The 15,585-nt window shown below is 38.5% G+C and overlaps 1 protein-coding gene across 15 annotated transcripts in view; it reads right to left on the bottom strand.

Moving 5' to 3' along the window:
• EP400 (E1A binding protein p400) overlaps positions 1–15,585 on the bottom strand; it is a 49,908-nt gene that overhangs the window by 7,492 nt on the left and 26,831 nt on the right. For 6 of the 15 annotated variants that reach the window (XM_054082249.1, XM_054082247.1, XM_054082252.1 and 3 more), the window contains 23 exons: positions 14,798–14,965; positions 12,768–12,859; positions 11,666–11,964; positions 10,705–10,907; positions 10,441–10,610; positions 10,027–10,223; positions 9,584–9,695; positions 8,731–8,874; positions 8,285–8,443; positions 7,931–8,014; positions 7,215–7,346; positions 7,050–7,094; positions 6,789–6,942; positions 6,133–6,374; positions 5,416–5,589; positions 5,128–5,175; positions 3,990–4,126; positions 3,380–3,436; positions 3,181–3,259; positions 2,388–2,588; positions 1,347–1,392; positions 1,146–1,255; positions 286–490 (listed from right to left, as the gene is read on the bottom strand). In XM_054082249.1, coding sequence (XP_053938224.1) covers positions 286–490; positions 1,146–1,255; positions 1,347–1,392; positions 2,388–2,588; positions 3,181–3,259; positions 3,380–3,436; positions 3,990–4,126; positions 5,128–5,175; positions 5,416–5,589; positions 6,133–6,374; positions 6,789–6,942; positions 7,050–7,094; positions 7,215–7,346; positions 7,931–8,014; positions 8,285–8,443; positions 8,731–8,874; positions 9,584–9,695; positions 10,027–10,223; positions 10,441–10,610; positions 10,705–10,907; positions 11,666–11,964; positions 12,768–12,859; positions 14,798–14,965 — 3,258 coding nt within the window. The remainder of the gene's footprint in view (positions 1–285; positions 491–1,145; positions 1,256–1,346; positions 1,393–2,387; positions 2,589–3,180; positions 3,260–3,379; positions 3,437–3,989; positions 4,127–5,127; positions 5,176–5,415; positions 5,590–6,132; positions 6,375–6,788; positions 6,943–7,049; positions 7,095–7,214; positions 7,347–7,930; positions 8,015–8,284; positions 8,444–8,730; positions 8,875–9,583; positions 9,696–10,026; positions 10,224–10,440; positions 10,611–10,704; positions 10,908–11,665; positions 11,965–12,767; positions 12,860–14,797; positions 14,966–15,585) is intronic. The other 9 variants (XM_054082259.1, XM_054082248.1, XM_054082258.1 and 6 more) reach the window with 4 other exon arrangements.

The following is a 15,585-nucleotide window of genomic DNA, read 5'->3' on the forward strand; positions in this document are numbered from 1 at the left end:
CAAGACAGTAAATTCTATAATTTAGTGGTAATTATTAATAATCTTTTTAACTGTAATGCCTAGGTGCAAAGCCGCTCTCTCCTGCAACGCTTCATCTAGAAATACTGGAGAAAAAGGTAACCTGAGCACCACCGATAAAGCAAGGTATAGATCACAGCACTGTTTAATTACGCTGCCAACAAACCCTGACCTTCAATATTGTGAGGATACAGTGGTGAAGCCACCTACAAATTCTGGGGCTCTCTACATACCCTCAGAAAAAATCCCTAAACACACTATTATTACCTGGTGTAACTTGAGTCACCAAAGATCTTGTCTGGGTCTGCACAGGTGTTAAGTTTGTGGTCACTACTGCTGATGCCGTGACTGATGTTACTGCACGAACTCCCTGGGTAGATGCTATGGTCACCAGTTCCGTGGAAGCAGCAGGTGCTGCCGCGGTTCGCTGCTGAGTATGCACCACTTGTGCAGTTGCAGTGCCTCCTGAAGTCTGGAAAGGAACACAATCATCATTTCTCAGTTTCCACACCTTACATAAAGCTACACAACCTTATGGAAATGGACTACAGAGTTTTAGAAACAAACATCACAAATGCAAAAGCAAAAACAAACATCAAAAATACAAAAGCAAAGAAGGTCCAAATCTTTCCAAGACATCAATCTGTTCAGCTGTGTCTCACAACCAGCATCTGGTTAAATCTTTTTCAGACAGGCTGATCACCAAGCTCTTAACTACATTACAGAAATTTGATTTTACTACCTTTCCGTTTTTCTGCTTTATCTTTCATAGTCTTAAACCGTTAAAATAATAATAAAGATCATAACTAAAAAAGCACAGAACTGTTACAGGCTGGAAATGGCAATAATATAATGCCATAGCAATATACTGGCAATAGCATAATACCTGCATTCGACAGCATTCATCTACCAACCATTTTTAACAGTTAGGCACTTTTTTCTGATAAACTGTTCCAGTCTGTTCCAGTATCTTGGTGGGAGAGAGGGATTTGATACAGAATCACGATATACATGAAATTTTGAAATAAATTCTGATAACATGGAATGCTAAAGAAGAAAACAGATGCACTGATAAACATGCAACCAAGATCAGTCCAGGTACACAACTAGTGATGCCATCTACTCACCGTCAATGCTCCAGGTATAACAGGTGAGGCTAGACGCTTATTGATGGGCTGAAAGGTAGCAGCAGGGACTCCAGCAACAGTATTCACTATGACATTTCCGCTCACTGTAGCTGAAAGCAAACCAAGATTAAATGTTACATGCTAAAAATGAAAATCTAAATGTCCTATCATCTCCAATATCTAATTATAAAGTGTTCTTACCAGTCTGAATACTTGTCCCCGTAACCGCTGTTTTGATTGTGCCCGCCTATTTAGAAGACAATTGAGGTAACAGTTCAGAAAAACAATAAAAGGAAACTGGATACAGCTCTTACGCTACTATGCTGTTTAACACCATGTTGTATTCCAGAAGTGGCAAAATAACAAAAATGCAATAAAGTGCAGATACTTCTGCAGTTGTTCACTCATCTTACCTATCAGCAACAACTGCTGTATTTTTTGATTCTAAGGAGCAACTGGAGACCAGTCACCTGTTTGGTAAATACTGGTATCTTGACATCCTTGTTAGCAGAAGGGAGCGATACACTACTCCGGTACGCCACAGACAACCACACGCACATGAACATCACTGTGCGGTAGACACAGCAATACTCAGGAGACAGAACCCAGTCACTACCTCTTTCTGTAAAACCTGGAGGATCCTTGCCCTTCAACAAGCAAAATAAAATCACCACTACCTGCACACATTAATATGCAAACTGGACTGGCTCTGAAAAACCAAAGCCTCAGACCTGTCATCAGGCTCTAGAGTTAAAGAAACTACAATAACTCTGCACAGATTTGCAGTAAAACAAGCATGGTAGGTCCTACAGGATGCAAAGTTCCACTTGCCTTGCAAAGGTTAATAAAGCTTTGGGTTTTAAGCTACTTTAACAGAATAGCTCCTACAGCTATTCTGTTTGTTGTCCCAGTTTTCTGTATAAACAGTGTTCACCGACCGTATAAACGTTTTGTTCAGACTCTGATTAAATTAAAGGCACAACAGATATGGTGTTTTTCCGCCTCAGAACACCAAGAGATACTGCTATAATGGTACCAACACAGACTTAACAAATGAGCAAAACAGAAGATACCCAGCATACTCAGGAAAAAAAAATAACAACAACAAGGAAACAAACAGCTTTTATCTCACTAGACTGATCTAAAATTCTCACTTTCCAGAGCAAATGAAACACGCAAATATGGTACACACAGAAGACCTGACGTTACTACATCAGAGGCACCAAGCCCTCCCTTTCTTACCAATACTGCTGTGTTGGCCACAGTAGTTACTGCAGTCTGCACTACTGCCTGCGGCTGCTGAACTACCTGTGCCTGAGCCTGCGGCTGAGGTTGGGCTTGTGCTTGCTGTACAGCCGGTTGCTGAGCTTGCTGCTGGCCAGCTTGCTGCTGCTGAGGCTGTGGACCTGTCTGTTGCTGTGCCCTCTGCTGTTCAGCCAAAGCCTAGGAAATCAAAGTGTGAGCTTCATGGTCTTCAAAAAACAGTGCAGGTAACAATCAGCATGTGTTTTTTTTTAAAAACAAAACAACAAACAAAACCTCTTTAATTCTAACCATGTATCATACATGCCTGTGCAAAGACAGCGGACAAATCTGTCCTCACTGTAACTCTCTAACTCCAAGTTACACGACCTAACTAGTTTCAAACTATAAGCTATACTCACAGTTATACGGCTTAGAGCATAGCACAAGCAGCAATTTAGCATCAACAAGCAAGGACAAGTATCTCTCTGTGAATAATATGAGAAAAAAGGCTACAGAACGGTTGAGAATAAAACAAGATCTGTGCATGCTTTTAATGCATTTTCCAGAAAGATGTTTCTAAACAACGAGCATGAGTGTGACATCATACAGGCCCAAGGAAAGGTCCTTGGACATCTAAACCCTAGTACCTGAACAATTTGCAGCTGCTCAAAACATCTACTGTACCACCAAAACTCCCCCAGGAGGCAGCTTTTCTTGCACGTCCTCTGTTGTCTAATTTTTTAATTACTGTGGATAAGCTGAGATGGATAAGCTGAGATGGAGACCGTACCTTTTTCTCTTTTGCAATACGTTCTGCTCGGAGGGATGCAACTTGAATTGGAGGAAGTGGCTTATCATAGTTGATTCCACTAGAAACAACGATAAGGCACACCATGCAATCATTAAAAATAAAGAACTGAAAGTTAAAAAAGAAAGAAAAAAAGCACTTTTATGCAATTCATAACTCCTTTAAGACAGAGAGCCCTCACCTTTCTGCAAGTACTGATGCATGCTTTGGATTCTTCTGGAAAGGATTCATGCCAAGTCTGAAATTGAGCAAAACTGTATTACTGGAGACAGAAAAAACTTAAAAACAGTATTTAATTTCACATGTGTTTGCAGATGACATTGCAGTTCCGATGAAGCTTTCAGGATATTCCCACTGGTATTGGAGCCTGCATACAGACAGACGCTTTAACAAAGACTCAGACTAAATACTAAATTAAAAGTTACTGCAGGAATATACATAGAAAACAATGTACTACTAAACAGCACAGACATCAAAATGTTCACAATTCAGGCAAACGGAAACTACTTTATAAAGTAGATTTAAAAAAAAAAAAACAATGGAGTGCTCTTCTGTTCTTTATCACACAAACCAAATTCATGCGGAGAGTAGAAGCTAACCCAAGCACATGAGATGTGAAGGCATTCCAACAACACAAGGCCGGGACGCAAGGAAAGAGATGAAGAATAGTGAAACAAAACAGCAGTTTGAAACAGAGTGTAAAATGACTCTCAGTTGCAAGAACAACTGAGAACACAGTTTCCAAATGATCTGTGGTGACAGGATGACCGAATGATCCCAGTTAAACTTACAGGGGTTTGATAGGTGGACTTCTTTTCCCTGCAATCATTTTCATCATCTCAAAATGATTAGTATAAAGTTGCGTATGGGTGGCACCCTCATCTTGAGCATAGATCTGATTGGTACGAAGCGGGCGACTGTTTTTAGTCTAAAAAATGAAAACAAACCATCTTTCAATTATGAACACAGCCACAAGGCCTTCTGTCTATGTATAAACACACGGTGCGCTTGGGGATTATTTAAAAATGTACTCCAACATATCTATCACAGACTGGTTTCTGCCTCGTGTCACTGATAACTTACTGTTACACAAAACTCTATGGGAAATATATAAAGAAAGAGCAAAATAAGGAGCAGTTCTCACGGTCACACTGGCATCAGCACTTGGGGACATACAAAATGGCAAAACTAATTAAAAAAAAATCTTTGCTTTAGTTTAGATTTTGCGAGTTTAATTCATACCCAAACCAAGAGCCTATTAGTTTATAGTTATGCACAGCGCACACATAATGTAATAAAACCATCACTGCACTGCTCTCCCGACAAAGCTATGTTAACATCCAGCACACCATGCCATTCTATCATTTGGCTTCTCCTAAGCAGAAACTGCCAGTCAGGGACAAACCTGCTTATTAAGTCAGAGAATGGGACTACAGCCAGAAGATCTAGATTGTCTACCCAGTTCTGTCACTAAATTGCTGTATGGTTTGGAGGAAGTTGTTTATAACCATCGATTTATTTTAGTTTCTGCAACATACCACTTAAAGGTGCTTCAAGCATTAAATGCACTATATATTTGTAATCCACTTAGACCCTAGCATGACGTACATTCTTACAGCTCTTAAATGTCATCATAATAATCAGGATAAGTTACATGGTGGTTATTAGGTGGAAAAATAGTCACTACAATTTAAGTGAAATCACAAACTTCTTGCATGATTTAAAATTTATCTATCAAATCCAAAAGCTGAAGTCTGGTGTCAATCCACTGTATCAACAAAGAAAGAAAAAATAAATTTGGAATTTTAATTGATGTTTCAGAACTCAAGTAACACTCAACATGGATCTCATATGAATTATCTGCCCACCTCCATTGCTGCTAAATACCACAGTGTCTAGATTTGATTTTGAAAGAATACCAATGCACACCTTATAAATACTTTTTGTCTTCTTTTTAGGATTAGCTTCGTACATTAGCTGTAAAATAAGAAGGAAAGTTAGATGATCTTTTGTGGAAGATTTTGTTCAGGTGCTTTTTCTTTTCAAAGAAATGACATAAAATAAGTGGAAATCCTGATGAGGATAATTTTATAATCTTTTAAAAGTTATTTATTTACACTGTTGAAACATTTAATAAAAAACAAGTGTTTATGAAGATAAGGAAAAAAAACTATAAACTTAAGGTAAAAAGAGACGCATCATTCTATGTAAACTCACCTTTCCTTCTTCCCTCGGAATAATGACATTTTCGTATCTGTTTCGGCATTGTTTTGGTGAGCGATAGACTCTGCTGCATGAGTTAACAACATCACTAACAAGGTCCCAATTGGGAGTGTGTGCTGGCGATACAACAGCAAGATTTAAAGGAAGCTCCAGCAGCTGCTTCACTGCCTACAACAGATAAAGGCACAAAAGCTTCAGATGACAAATCATTCCAATCTTCCAAACCTACCCTTATCTGCATGTATCCACACACCATCACTACAATGACACAGATAGCTTAGGGCTCAGGCTATGGGTTCACCGACACTCACAGGGAATAAATAAGCATAAAATGCTATTATGCAGACTGACACACAAGAAAACACTTGGAAACTGGTATAAGAGGAACAGCGAGCTGCCACTCAGGTACCATTCTCTTCTCAAAGGTGGAGAGAACCTTAAGCTGCATTCCAATGTCCAGCCAACACAACTGATCTGGAACATAACATTAATTGGTCTCTACAACAAAAACAGGACTTAATCATGCTTTTAATAGTTTAACCTTTAATTTATCCTTAGAGGAACACAAACGACAGGCAATCTGTTCCAAGTTATGTCAGCAAAATGCCAAACTAGCCATTTAAAATTAGAAATATCCTTGAAGAGATGATGTGCAGAAAGAGCCCTTTCTGAAATTAGAAATAACAGCAGAAAGTGTAGGTGTCATCTGACCTGCAGAAGTGCCCAGTCTTCACTGATCAACCACTCTGGATTATCTTGGCCAGCCTCAGCAGCGGGTTTGACAAGAGTCGGCAAAGGCTTTGCAAACTGTGTTTGTTGTTTCAACAAGATGTTTTTCTTTTGCTCTTTGCCCTCTCGGCGCATTTTCAACATTCCTGGAGTTGCTCGATCAAAAAGTGAACGAGGTGGAATAACTGTCTCTCCATGACGTTGCTTTTTCTTCCTACCTGCAGCTAAGACAAAACCCCCAATGTTTCTGGTAAGTAGTTACTACCATTCTTTGATTCCGTGGTTACCTGTAGCCACAAAAGGCTCCTACATCTGCAAAGTATTCTTCGCTGCCTCTTAAGGGCAGACAGAGCCTGGTATAAAGTTAAGGTCAGCCTTGTCCTAACTTACACAGCAGAACGTCTGGTTTCTACAATTGTCCTTTTAGAAGACACCTAAATGTCGAACTATAAAGACACACTGCAAGAGCTGAGGCTTCCAGTGATTCTACTCCTTCATGACCAGAGCAAGACAAGAATTTTCATTTCTTTAAAACTGCAAATCTAATCTTTACTGGTCCAGATGTGCAGGAGGTATGAATAATCCCCTGATTTCTTTAACTTTCAGCAATAGATCTCACAATAGTTTTGAACACTTACCAGATGGATCTGTTTTGTGTCGCTTACGTTCCTTCCTGACATACACTGGAGGCAACTTTGATTCTGGAATAGGGGTGTTATCATACATGAGGCACATAACGGAATCAATGTAGATATCATTGTCATCCTGAGGTGGAGTGGGAGGAGTCCAAAGCTGCACGGAACAAAATTTGTAGTCATTGCAATGGTAACTCTCCACTTATCTATATGTTTCAAAAAATAAAGAGCCTATTTAGGCTGTCTGGTGTCACTTTTACTTACCGGCATTACTTCGGTTTGTCCATCTGGACCTTCATAGACATATTCCTACACAGCAAAAAGAGAATACAATTCAAATGATCCAACTGAATCCCAAAGAAAAAGGTATTCTCAAAATAATTCTTAAGAAATAAACTATTAAGAAAAACAACACTAATCTGGAATTACTTTGTTGTATGCATCCTCCCGAGTATAGGTTAGGAGTTCCTCTTCATCTTCCCAAAGCATCTTCTGCTCTTTTTCCTTTAACTCCTTCATATGTTGGACTTCCCACACTTTCTTTGCAGTTTTCAATTCCATCTAGATTAAAGTAAGACTCTTCATAAACTTTATGCACTAACAGACACTGGAGTAAAAGTTACCAATTTGTATTTTTATGGACAAACTTTGACATTTTCAAGTACAGAAATCCTACAGTAATTTCTAACAGCTATTTTCACAATCTAATAGAAGATATTTTTTTTTTTTGGTTTCTGTTGAAGGTTCTCAAAATAAAGCAAACTCAGAACTTCAGTTAAACAACCAAGCAACCAGAACACAGCTCCGTTTTGCAAATAAGAAGGCTCACTGAAATTAATAAATCTTTTCCCCCATCATCAAGGTAGTAGTAGAAATATTTGCTGAGCTGTGCTGAAGAATGTCATTCCCATTTAATGAAAAAAGGAAATTAAGAACTGATGCCTGCTTAGACCAAGAAGATTCTAAAATAATAAACTCTCTGCAAGGCACTGCAGTGTTCATGAAGTATAGCAAAAGATCATCACTGAAATGCCTACAATACATTCCATGTCACTGGAGACACTTCCACTTCACATTGAAAATGTACTCTTGCTTGTACGTATTGTGACAGAACAACATGGAAAAAGAAAGATTCGTTGTTTTACCTCATTCAACCGTGGCTCATTCTCATCAACTGAAACATGGAAGAGCTCTAAATAATTCAAAGCGTACTTCTCAATGGGAGTCAGCTGAGAGAATGTATCAAGGAGAAAAAAAAAAGTTAGTACTAAGGATAATAAAATAAATGCTAACTGAAGGAGAGTGTATCACAGCTCTCCTTAAACCTAATTTCCTCCTCTGATGGCTTAACATCTTGTCAGCAGAAGACTTCTGATCCATTTAATAAGAGTATCAATCCCATATAAAACAAAGTTGTCTTAAGGCTAGACTACAAAGCAACTGAAGTATTTGAATTAAGTACTACTTTTTAACCAAATATTTGTGGAAAGTCATGGTACCTGATCAACGACAGCAACTAACTCCTGCAGCTGTGAGGGCTCTTCCATGTATTTTGTCTCACAGAGCTCTGAGATCAAAGGTTCAGTGCTTGACTTGGGTCCTATTTCTTGTATAAAATCATTTGACTCCTCGTTCTCTTGTTCAATACTGTTGAGGGCCTTTCAGAAAGACATATTTAAAAAAATGAAGACTTAAATAACATGGAAAGAAACCCCATAAGAAGTTCAGTGAAATCCAATATAAATCTCTGGAACAAAGTGTCTGCTTAGGGAAGAGAAACCACCTCCAGAACGTACACAACTCAACTGTGGGCTTTTGGAAGTTTTGCTACAAGGAAAACAACAAAACAATATAAAACTACTAGAAAAAGAGATTGATAGAATTTACCATACAAAACCAGATAACGTGTCACAGCTCTATTTTTAACATATGTGTTAATAATTACCTCTATGAATGGTCTTGCAACTTTAGGCGAAATATTTTCTGCTGGAGATGGCTCTTGAGAAAGGACTACAAATTCTTCTGCTTTCACTCTAAATCCAGAATCCTCCATAGGAGAATGAACCTCAAACAATTCCTGAATCGTTTGCTTGGTAAGTAAAAGAAGAAAAAAAAAAAAAAGAAAAGTACGTTCAGCACCAGTCTATTTTTTTATATAAAACCTTTGAATTAGCTCAGGTTCAAGTGACCTTAGGAACTATGGACTAACTAAAGAAAAAAATAAACCTCTATTTATTATTTCTGGGAAATTGTTCATTTTCTCTTTTGTAACTTTCTCCCTGTAGGACAAAGTACGATGAAGTGCTAATGGTTCATATATCGGATAGTCAGAAACAGACACTTTCCCATCCTGCACCACCACATCAGGAGTGCCAGAAGGATGGTCTAGCTTCATCAGTGCAGGCACTGCTTTCTGCATCTCCAGAAGAGCAATCCAGAGCCTAGCTCAGTAAATAACCAAACCTGATATTTCATGTTTATAAAGTCATTGAAATCTTCATCCTTACAAACTCCGCAGAATTTTGCAGCAGGGTCCAAGAAACCAGAATATATTAAGTCACATATGTGATACTCATGCATCACTATGGAAGTAATGGAACAAAAGAAGAGAGACGGGATTTGAGAGAATGTGGCCCTAATGCCCGAGTTCAAGCTATCATGAAATCTAATATGCTTACCTATCAATTCTAGCCCAAACAGATTTCTACTAAACTGTTATTAAACACTCCAACACACATGCTTGAATTTATTAAACATTGCAACATAGGTGTTTGAATGTATTTTGAATATTAACTTACCTGTGTTAAAAAGGCCATTGAATAGTCATTTCCCTGAGCAGCTACTTCTCTGATCAAGTCCTTTGTGCCATTTTTCAAAAGCTTCTCTTCTACTGAATTACCACTGACAAGCCTTAACAAAAAAAAAGAAAAAGAAAGATCTGATAAGTCATTTCCAAAATAGCTTTCAAAAACAAAAATTGCCTTTAGAGAATAACACAGAACTCTTCAAATGTAGTGATTCATGGGTTTGGGTTTTTTTGAGTTCTGGTACAAGCCCAGAGCAAAACACATACTCCAACATCTACTTTAAAACTTTTTTTTAATAATTAGTGTAATTTACAAAATTATTTTTTATTGAAGTGAGACAAAGTTGTCAATACTGTTTCATACAGAGCAGCACAATCTGAATTAACCTTACATTAAAGCATGTTAAAGAGCAGTTGTTGATCTGCAACCATCACCTGTATATATGGATATCTTTACATCTCCCGATTCTGTCACACCATTCCTGAGCTTTTGCATCCATCACTGGGTTTAGATCATTGTCATAGAACACAACAGTGTCTGCCTCAACAAGATTGACTCCAGTAGAACGACTGTGAGAGGAAAGGATGGCACAGAAAATGCGCTTGTCTCTGTTGAAAATTTTCATCAACTCCTACATAAATGGAATAAAGGCAAGGAGTAAATAAACAATATATCAAAACAGAATACCAAACCAAATTCACTAAAGCCTAATAAAAACCAGACAAAAACAAGTCAAGTGTTTCAAAATCAGCAAGAAACAAGGCAAATTTCCTTCCTCTGCTGTAGCACATAAAAGCCTGAGCAGCACCTATTGGTGTACCAGTGGACAGCAGTAAAGGTAAACTTACCTGTCGTTGTTCATGGTTAGCGTATTCATCAATCCTCACAAATGTGAGGAAATGGAAATTCAGGAACAATTCCAGTATGTCCAACATCAGAATCATCTGTGACAAAATCAGAACACGGCGTCCTTCAGATTTCAACTTTTGAAGCAAGACAGCGAGAGCTTCTAATTTTCCTGTATTTCAAATGAGAAAATCAATAATGGTTTTGCATAGAAATTCCATTCCTGTGGAGAAGGAAATTATTTATCAACAAATGTCCTCTTTTACCTGAGTCATACTGCACCAGCCGGAGGTCAGGGAATTGTAGCAAGTGAGGAGTTGTAATCTGTTGCAACTGATGCAAGTGTGGAGCCGCCTTCTGCTTCAGACTGTGCTTAAGGAGTTTCAATCTGTGACTGTACAAAGGGGGAGGATTCGCTACATACAAACACGGGGGAGCAGCAACTGCAGCTGGCAATACGAAGAGAGCCCTGTAAAAAGCATCAAAACAAGGGAATATCAGTTTAAAAAGTTACACGCAAAATGATCACCTGCAGCAATAATTTTCAGCCTGTCGACAACGTGATTTTTACACTGATATCCAACCACTTTGTTAAAATGACATAGTAAGTGCTGGATATCTTCAAAGTATTAATAGTGTCTATCTCCCTTTATCTTTTGTGGGGTTTTTTTGTTGTTTTGTCTGCTTTGATGATAGCTTCTGTTAATAATGTGTTTGCACTGTGACCACTGTATTCAGTCACCGGAGCTCAAACACAAGAAACACCCATCACAACAAACTTACTAAAAGTAATTAAAAAAATTTGAGTTCCTCTAATTGCCTTCCACATCTCTAGAAAACTGTAGCTGTTGCTCTGCACACAACCCACTAAACATCAGATTTAGCTAAACTAGTTTCTGCCTACACCTATGCATCTTAAATCTTGTTGGCTGGCTCCAAAAGGTACCCACTCAGAAGTAAATCCAAAGCATAAGAATGTAAGCTGAAGTATGGTCAGCTGAATTTGGGCTGGAAATTAGGAATGAGGCACTGAAAACTCTTATTATAAAGATCCTAAAAGAAACGGAAGCGACTGTTATTTTTGGTGTTCTTACTGCACTTCATTTCTTGCTCAATAAATCAGTCTAAACCAAACAAGCTCATGAACAGAAACAAGCTTTTAAAGCTTTTTTGAAAAGGAGTGTTTAAGAAATAACTAAACGTGGTAAAGTCTTAGTCACACATTACCTGTTAACAACATCCTTTAGAGATTCCTGTTGCTGACCCAAAGTCAGGATCATTTCTTGCAATGGGTTACTTGGGCCTCCGGAGGCACTTGAAGAAAGGCTACAGTTCACAAAGCCGGCCCACCTCCAACTACTGTCTTCAGTGGAAGACAGCTGAGAGGGCTTTCTTTCACCAGTCAAAGAACAAACACTCAGCAAGTCTTTGCCATACATTGGGGCTCGTGAACAACGGCGCTCATTGCCAAAAAATATTCTGTCCAGGCGCTCCTTCAAAAGCCGGTTCTTTTCTTCGTATGTTTCCTTTGCCAAGAAAAGTTGAAAAAGAAAAAACGATTTGCTGCTCATCACAACCACGTCAGAATTTGAGTTTCTTTAGAATGAAACTATCATTCAATGAAGCTAGGATCAAAGCTCTGTGTGGTTTATGCCACCACCATCCCAGATTATATCAGCTACTTGGACCAACTGCAAAAGGTGTAAATTTCACATAAAAAGACTACACCTAAATTCAATTCACACTGAAGAGTCAATTCTACCTTAGTTTAGAATATTCCTCTTTTTAAAGTGCATTTTCATAGTTTTGGAAATAAAACAAAATTAATAATTTATATTTGGGAGCTTTCAATTAACACATTAATACTGATGAGTTGCTGGTTCTTGCACAGTTTAACATATGCTTGATGTTTCCCTATGCTTTAGAGGTTGTTTGAGTATCTTTTCTAAGTATTTGTTAAAATAAGAGATTTCTAAAAATTTGCTTAATTGCCTTTGTGTTCAAAACACACAGAAAATCTTCTGATGCCTTTTTTCACGCCTAGCTACATAATTAAGACATATTACAGTTGTAGAACCTGCCACTATCACAGCACAAGGAAGCTGTTAGCTGTTTTTATACACCACAAATTATTTTAAACTGTGAATTACAGATGAAATTGCATCAGATATGTCAACCTGAAACACTGACAAAAGTTGTTTTACCTACTCTGTAATCATCAAATTTCCTAATAAATTCCAGCTTTGTAAATTATAGCTTCTAACTACCATACGGGCTTAATACCAATCCCAAAAATTTGTGTTTCCATAAGAAAATACAAATTAAGTACCTGTGATTGTCCATGTGCAGGTGCTGGTTTTAACGCTGCTCCCATGTCACCGGCTGACAGATTAGTAATGGCAGTTCTACCTGGAATACAAACTGAGGATAAACCTTGCATTTATATATTTATTCTTCTGATGACTGGTTTCATTTATTATTTTCAATAAGCAGAGTTTTCATAGCTGTAACACATCATAACCTCAGACAAATATTGAGCCTAAATGTCCATTTGGTATTGCAAATTTGTGCTTTGTTACAGATCAGCTATCTGACAGATACTTACACCTACTGTTTTCACAAAAGTCCAAGATGGATCAGCAGAATTCTACTTTGCTTTGCACAAAAACCCACTGCATTGGTAGTTTACTAAAATACCATGGATAGGTGTTAACATTTAGAAGTTATTCTCTAAATGGGGAAAAGATGGTTCTAATTTGTCTTAAATAAATCATCTTAAGATTTTTCACAGAAGACATGAATTCAGTATATCTACAAATGGATGAAACTACACAATGAAATCTCGCAGTAGCATTTTTGGGAACTCAACTGCTAGCAGAAGTTTCCCCAGAAACCTAAGTGAACTGAAAGCTAAATCACACATGAGTTAACTAATCAAAAGTCCAGCAACACCCTTCATGTACGAGCAGACTACAGACACTGGGTAGCAGTTATTTTCTTGGTAGGATATGTAGGTTTGTGTCTCAGCCAGAAGGCACTGCTCATCAGCACTGATTACTTGTAAAGCAGCACAACCCTCCACTAGTCACCGTGCAACTGTAGTTAGCGGCGAGTCAATACACCCATGAAGAACCACATTCAAGTCAACAAGCATGTGCTCACCCTTACGTCAATAAAAGACTCCAAGGAATATGCAGAGGTTTGAACTCTGCCTTTCTGCACTTTTATTCCAATTGTAGTCCAGCAGTTATAGCTTCCAGTCAAAGCAACCAAAATTTATTTGGCATTTATAGAGTCAAAATAGTATTTTCAATATGATTTACATCTTCCTCCAAAGATGAATAGCAAAAATAATGATGTTTTCTTTTATCAGTTGGAAGCAATGCTTTAGTTATTATCGCTTTTAACGGAGCTCTCCTGTTACCATCATGAGAGCAGTAAGATGCACGAGTTTCTGCAGAAATCTTACATCAATTTTCATTGTGAACTGTGGCCATATTAGGAGTACCTGCAACATGATCAGAGCTGGAGGATGAAACATTTGAGCCACAGATCTTCCAAAATTCCAAGCTATAACAGAAACCCTTTACCTCTCAGAAACTGGGAGGCTCTTGGAGCTTCCTCCCTCTTTTTATGATTAGGTATTTACTCTTAAAGTCAAAATATGAACTTCAAAGGCCCATTAATACATCAAAAAGGAGAAGTAAATATTTTTTGTTGAGGGAACAGTATATCTGGAGAAAATTACAGCAGATGGCCATCTCCAGAGAACAAATCTCCTAGCACTGCATTTTTCATCATTTAGCAACCTGCTGTTTTGTTGTAAATGCATCCTAGACAGCGATCTCTCTACTGTTTGTGATCAACATCTTGATTGTGCTTTTAAGCAAGGAACTGAACACATCTGCAGCAGGGCACTGAACACCTCAGCTGTATTTGCAGAGGGAAAGGGAAAACAGTAGTTCGATTAGATAGAGAAACAAAGAAAATTAGATAAACGTAAAACCAGTGTAGAAAAACTGAGAGAATTGCTGGCCACTCTGTCAGTATGGACAACAACCATCCCCACCTTTCTTTGAAAAAAGTAACAAAGTATTTCAAATTCATTTCTTCCCACAAAATCTGACCTAAGACACAACCAGTAAAAAAATGCTACATTTGAAGTTCTACCCAGTTTGTACTAAAAAATTATGTAAAACTCCAGTACACATCACACACAAACCAGAAGGATTTGCTTCACAGTTTACCTGCTTCTGAACTCAACTTACAGAACTATGACCTACAACATGGAGTTACAGATCAAAGTAATTTTAGCAACTGAATGTTTAGAGAGACCTTTCTTTAGGCTAGAAAGCTTACCTTGCTGGGTCACTGCTGTGGAAGTTGGGACACCTGCTTGGTGCTGGTTTCCTAAAGCGTTCAGAGCATTCTGAACAGTTCCTGCTTGGGAAACTGTCTGCATGACAACCGGACCCTGAGGTCTCAAGTACTGCTGACCGGGTGCTGAGACAATTTGAAGAACACTTCCTGCAATGGAGGATTTTTTAAAAAAATTAGTGGAAAAGAATAAATGGTGTTCCCTAGCAAAAGATATCACTGTTATAAAATGACCATTACGGTTTCAAACTATGTCAAATTTTCCCCATTCCACCACTCTGACTTAAAAGTTCCATAATATCATAGAATCACAGAATCTGGCCATGGGCAGGGACACCTCCCACCGGCTCAGGCTGCCCAAGGCCCATCCAACCTGGCCTTGAGCACCTCCAGGGATGGGGCAGCCACAGCTTCCCTGGGCAACCTGGGCCAGGGCCTCTCCACTCTCATGGGGAAGAAATTCCTCCTTATGTCCAGTCTAAATCTGCCCCTCTCCAGTTTATACCCATTGCTCCTCGTTCTGTCACCACAAACCTTTGTAAACAGCCCCTCCCCAGCTTTCTTGTAGCCCCTTCAGGTCCTGGAAGGTCGCTATAAGGTCTCCTCGGAGCCTTCTCTTCTCCAGGCTGAACAACCCCAACTCTCTCAGCCTGTCCTCATATGGGAGGTGCTCCCATAAAAGGAAAACATCTAAGTCTTTGTGTTAAAGAGAAGATTCGTGTTGCCAAGGTATCATTTTAAATCTAGGTATTTTATATGCAACTCAGACA

This window comes from Cuculus canorus, chromosome 17, assembly GCF_017976375.1.
Source record: "Cuculus canorus isolate bCucCan1 chromosome 17, bCucCan1.pri, whole genome shotgun sequence".
In the NCBI taxonomy this organism is placed as follows: Eukaryota; Metazoa; Chordata; class Aves; order Cuculiformes; family Cuculidae; genus Cuculus; species Cuculus canorus.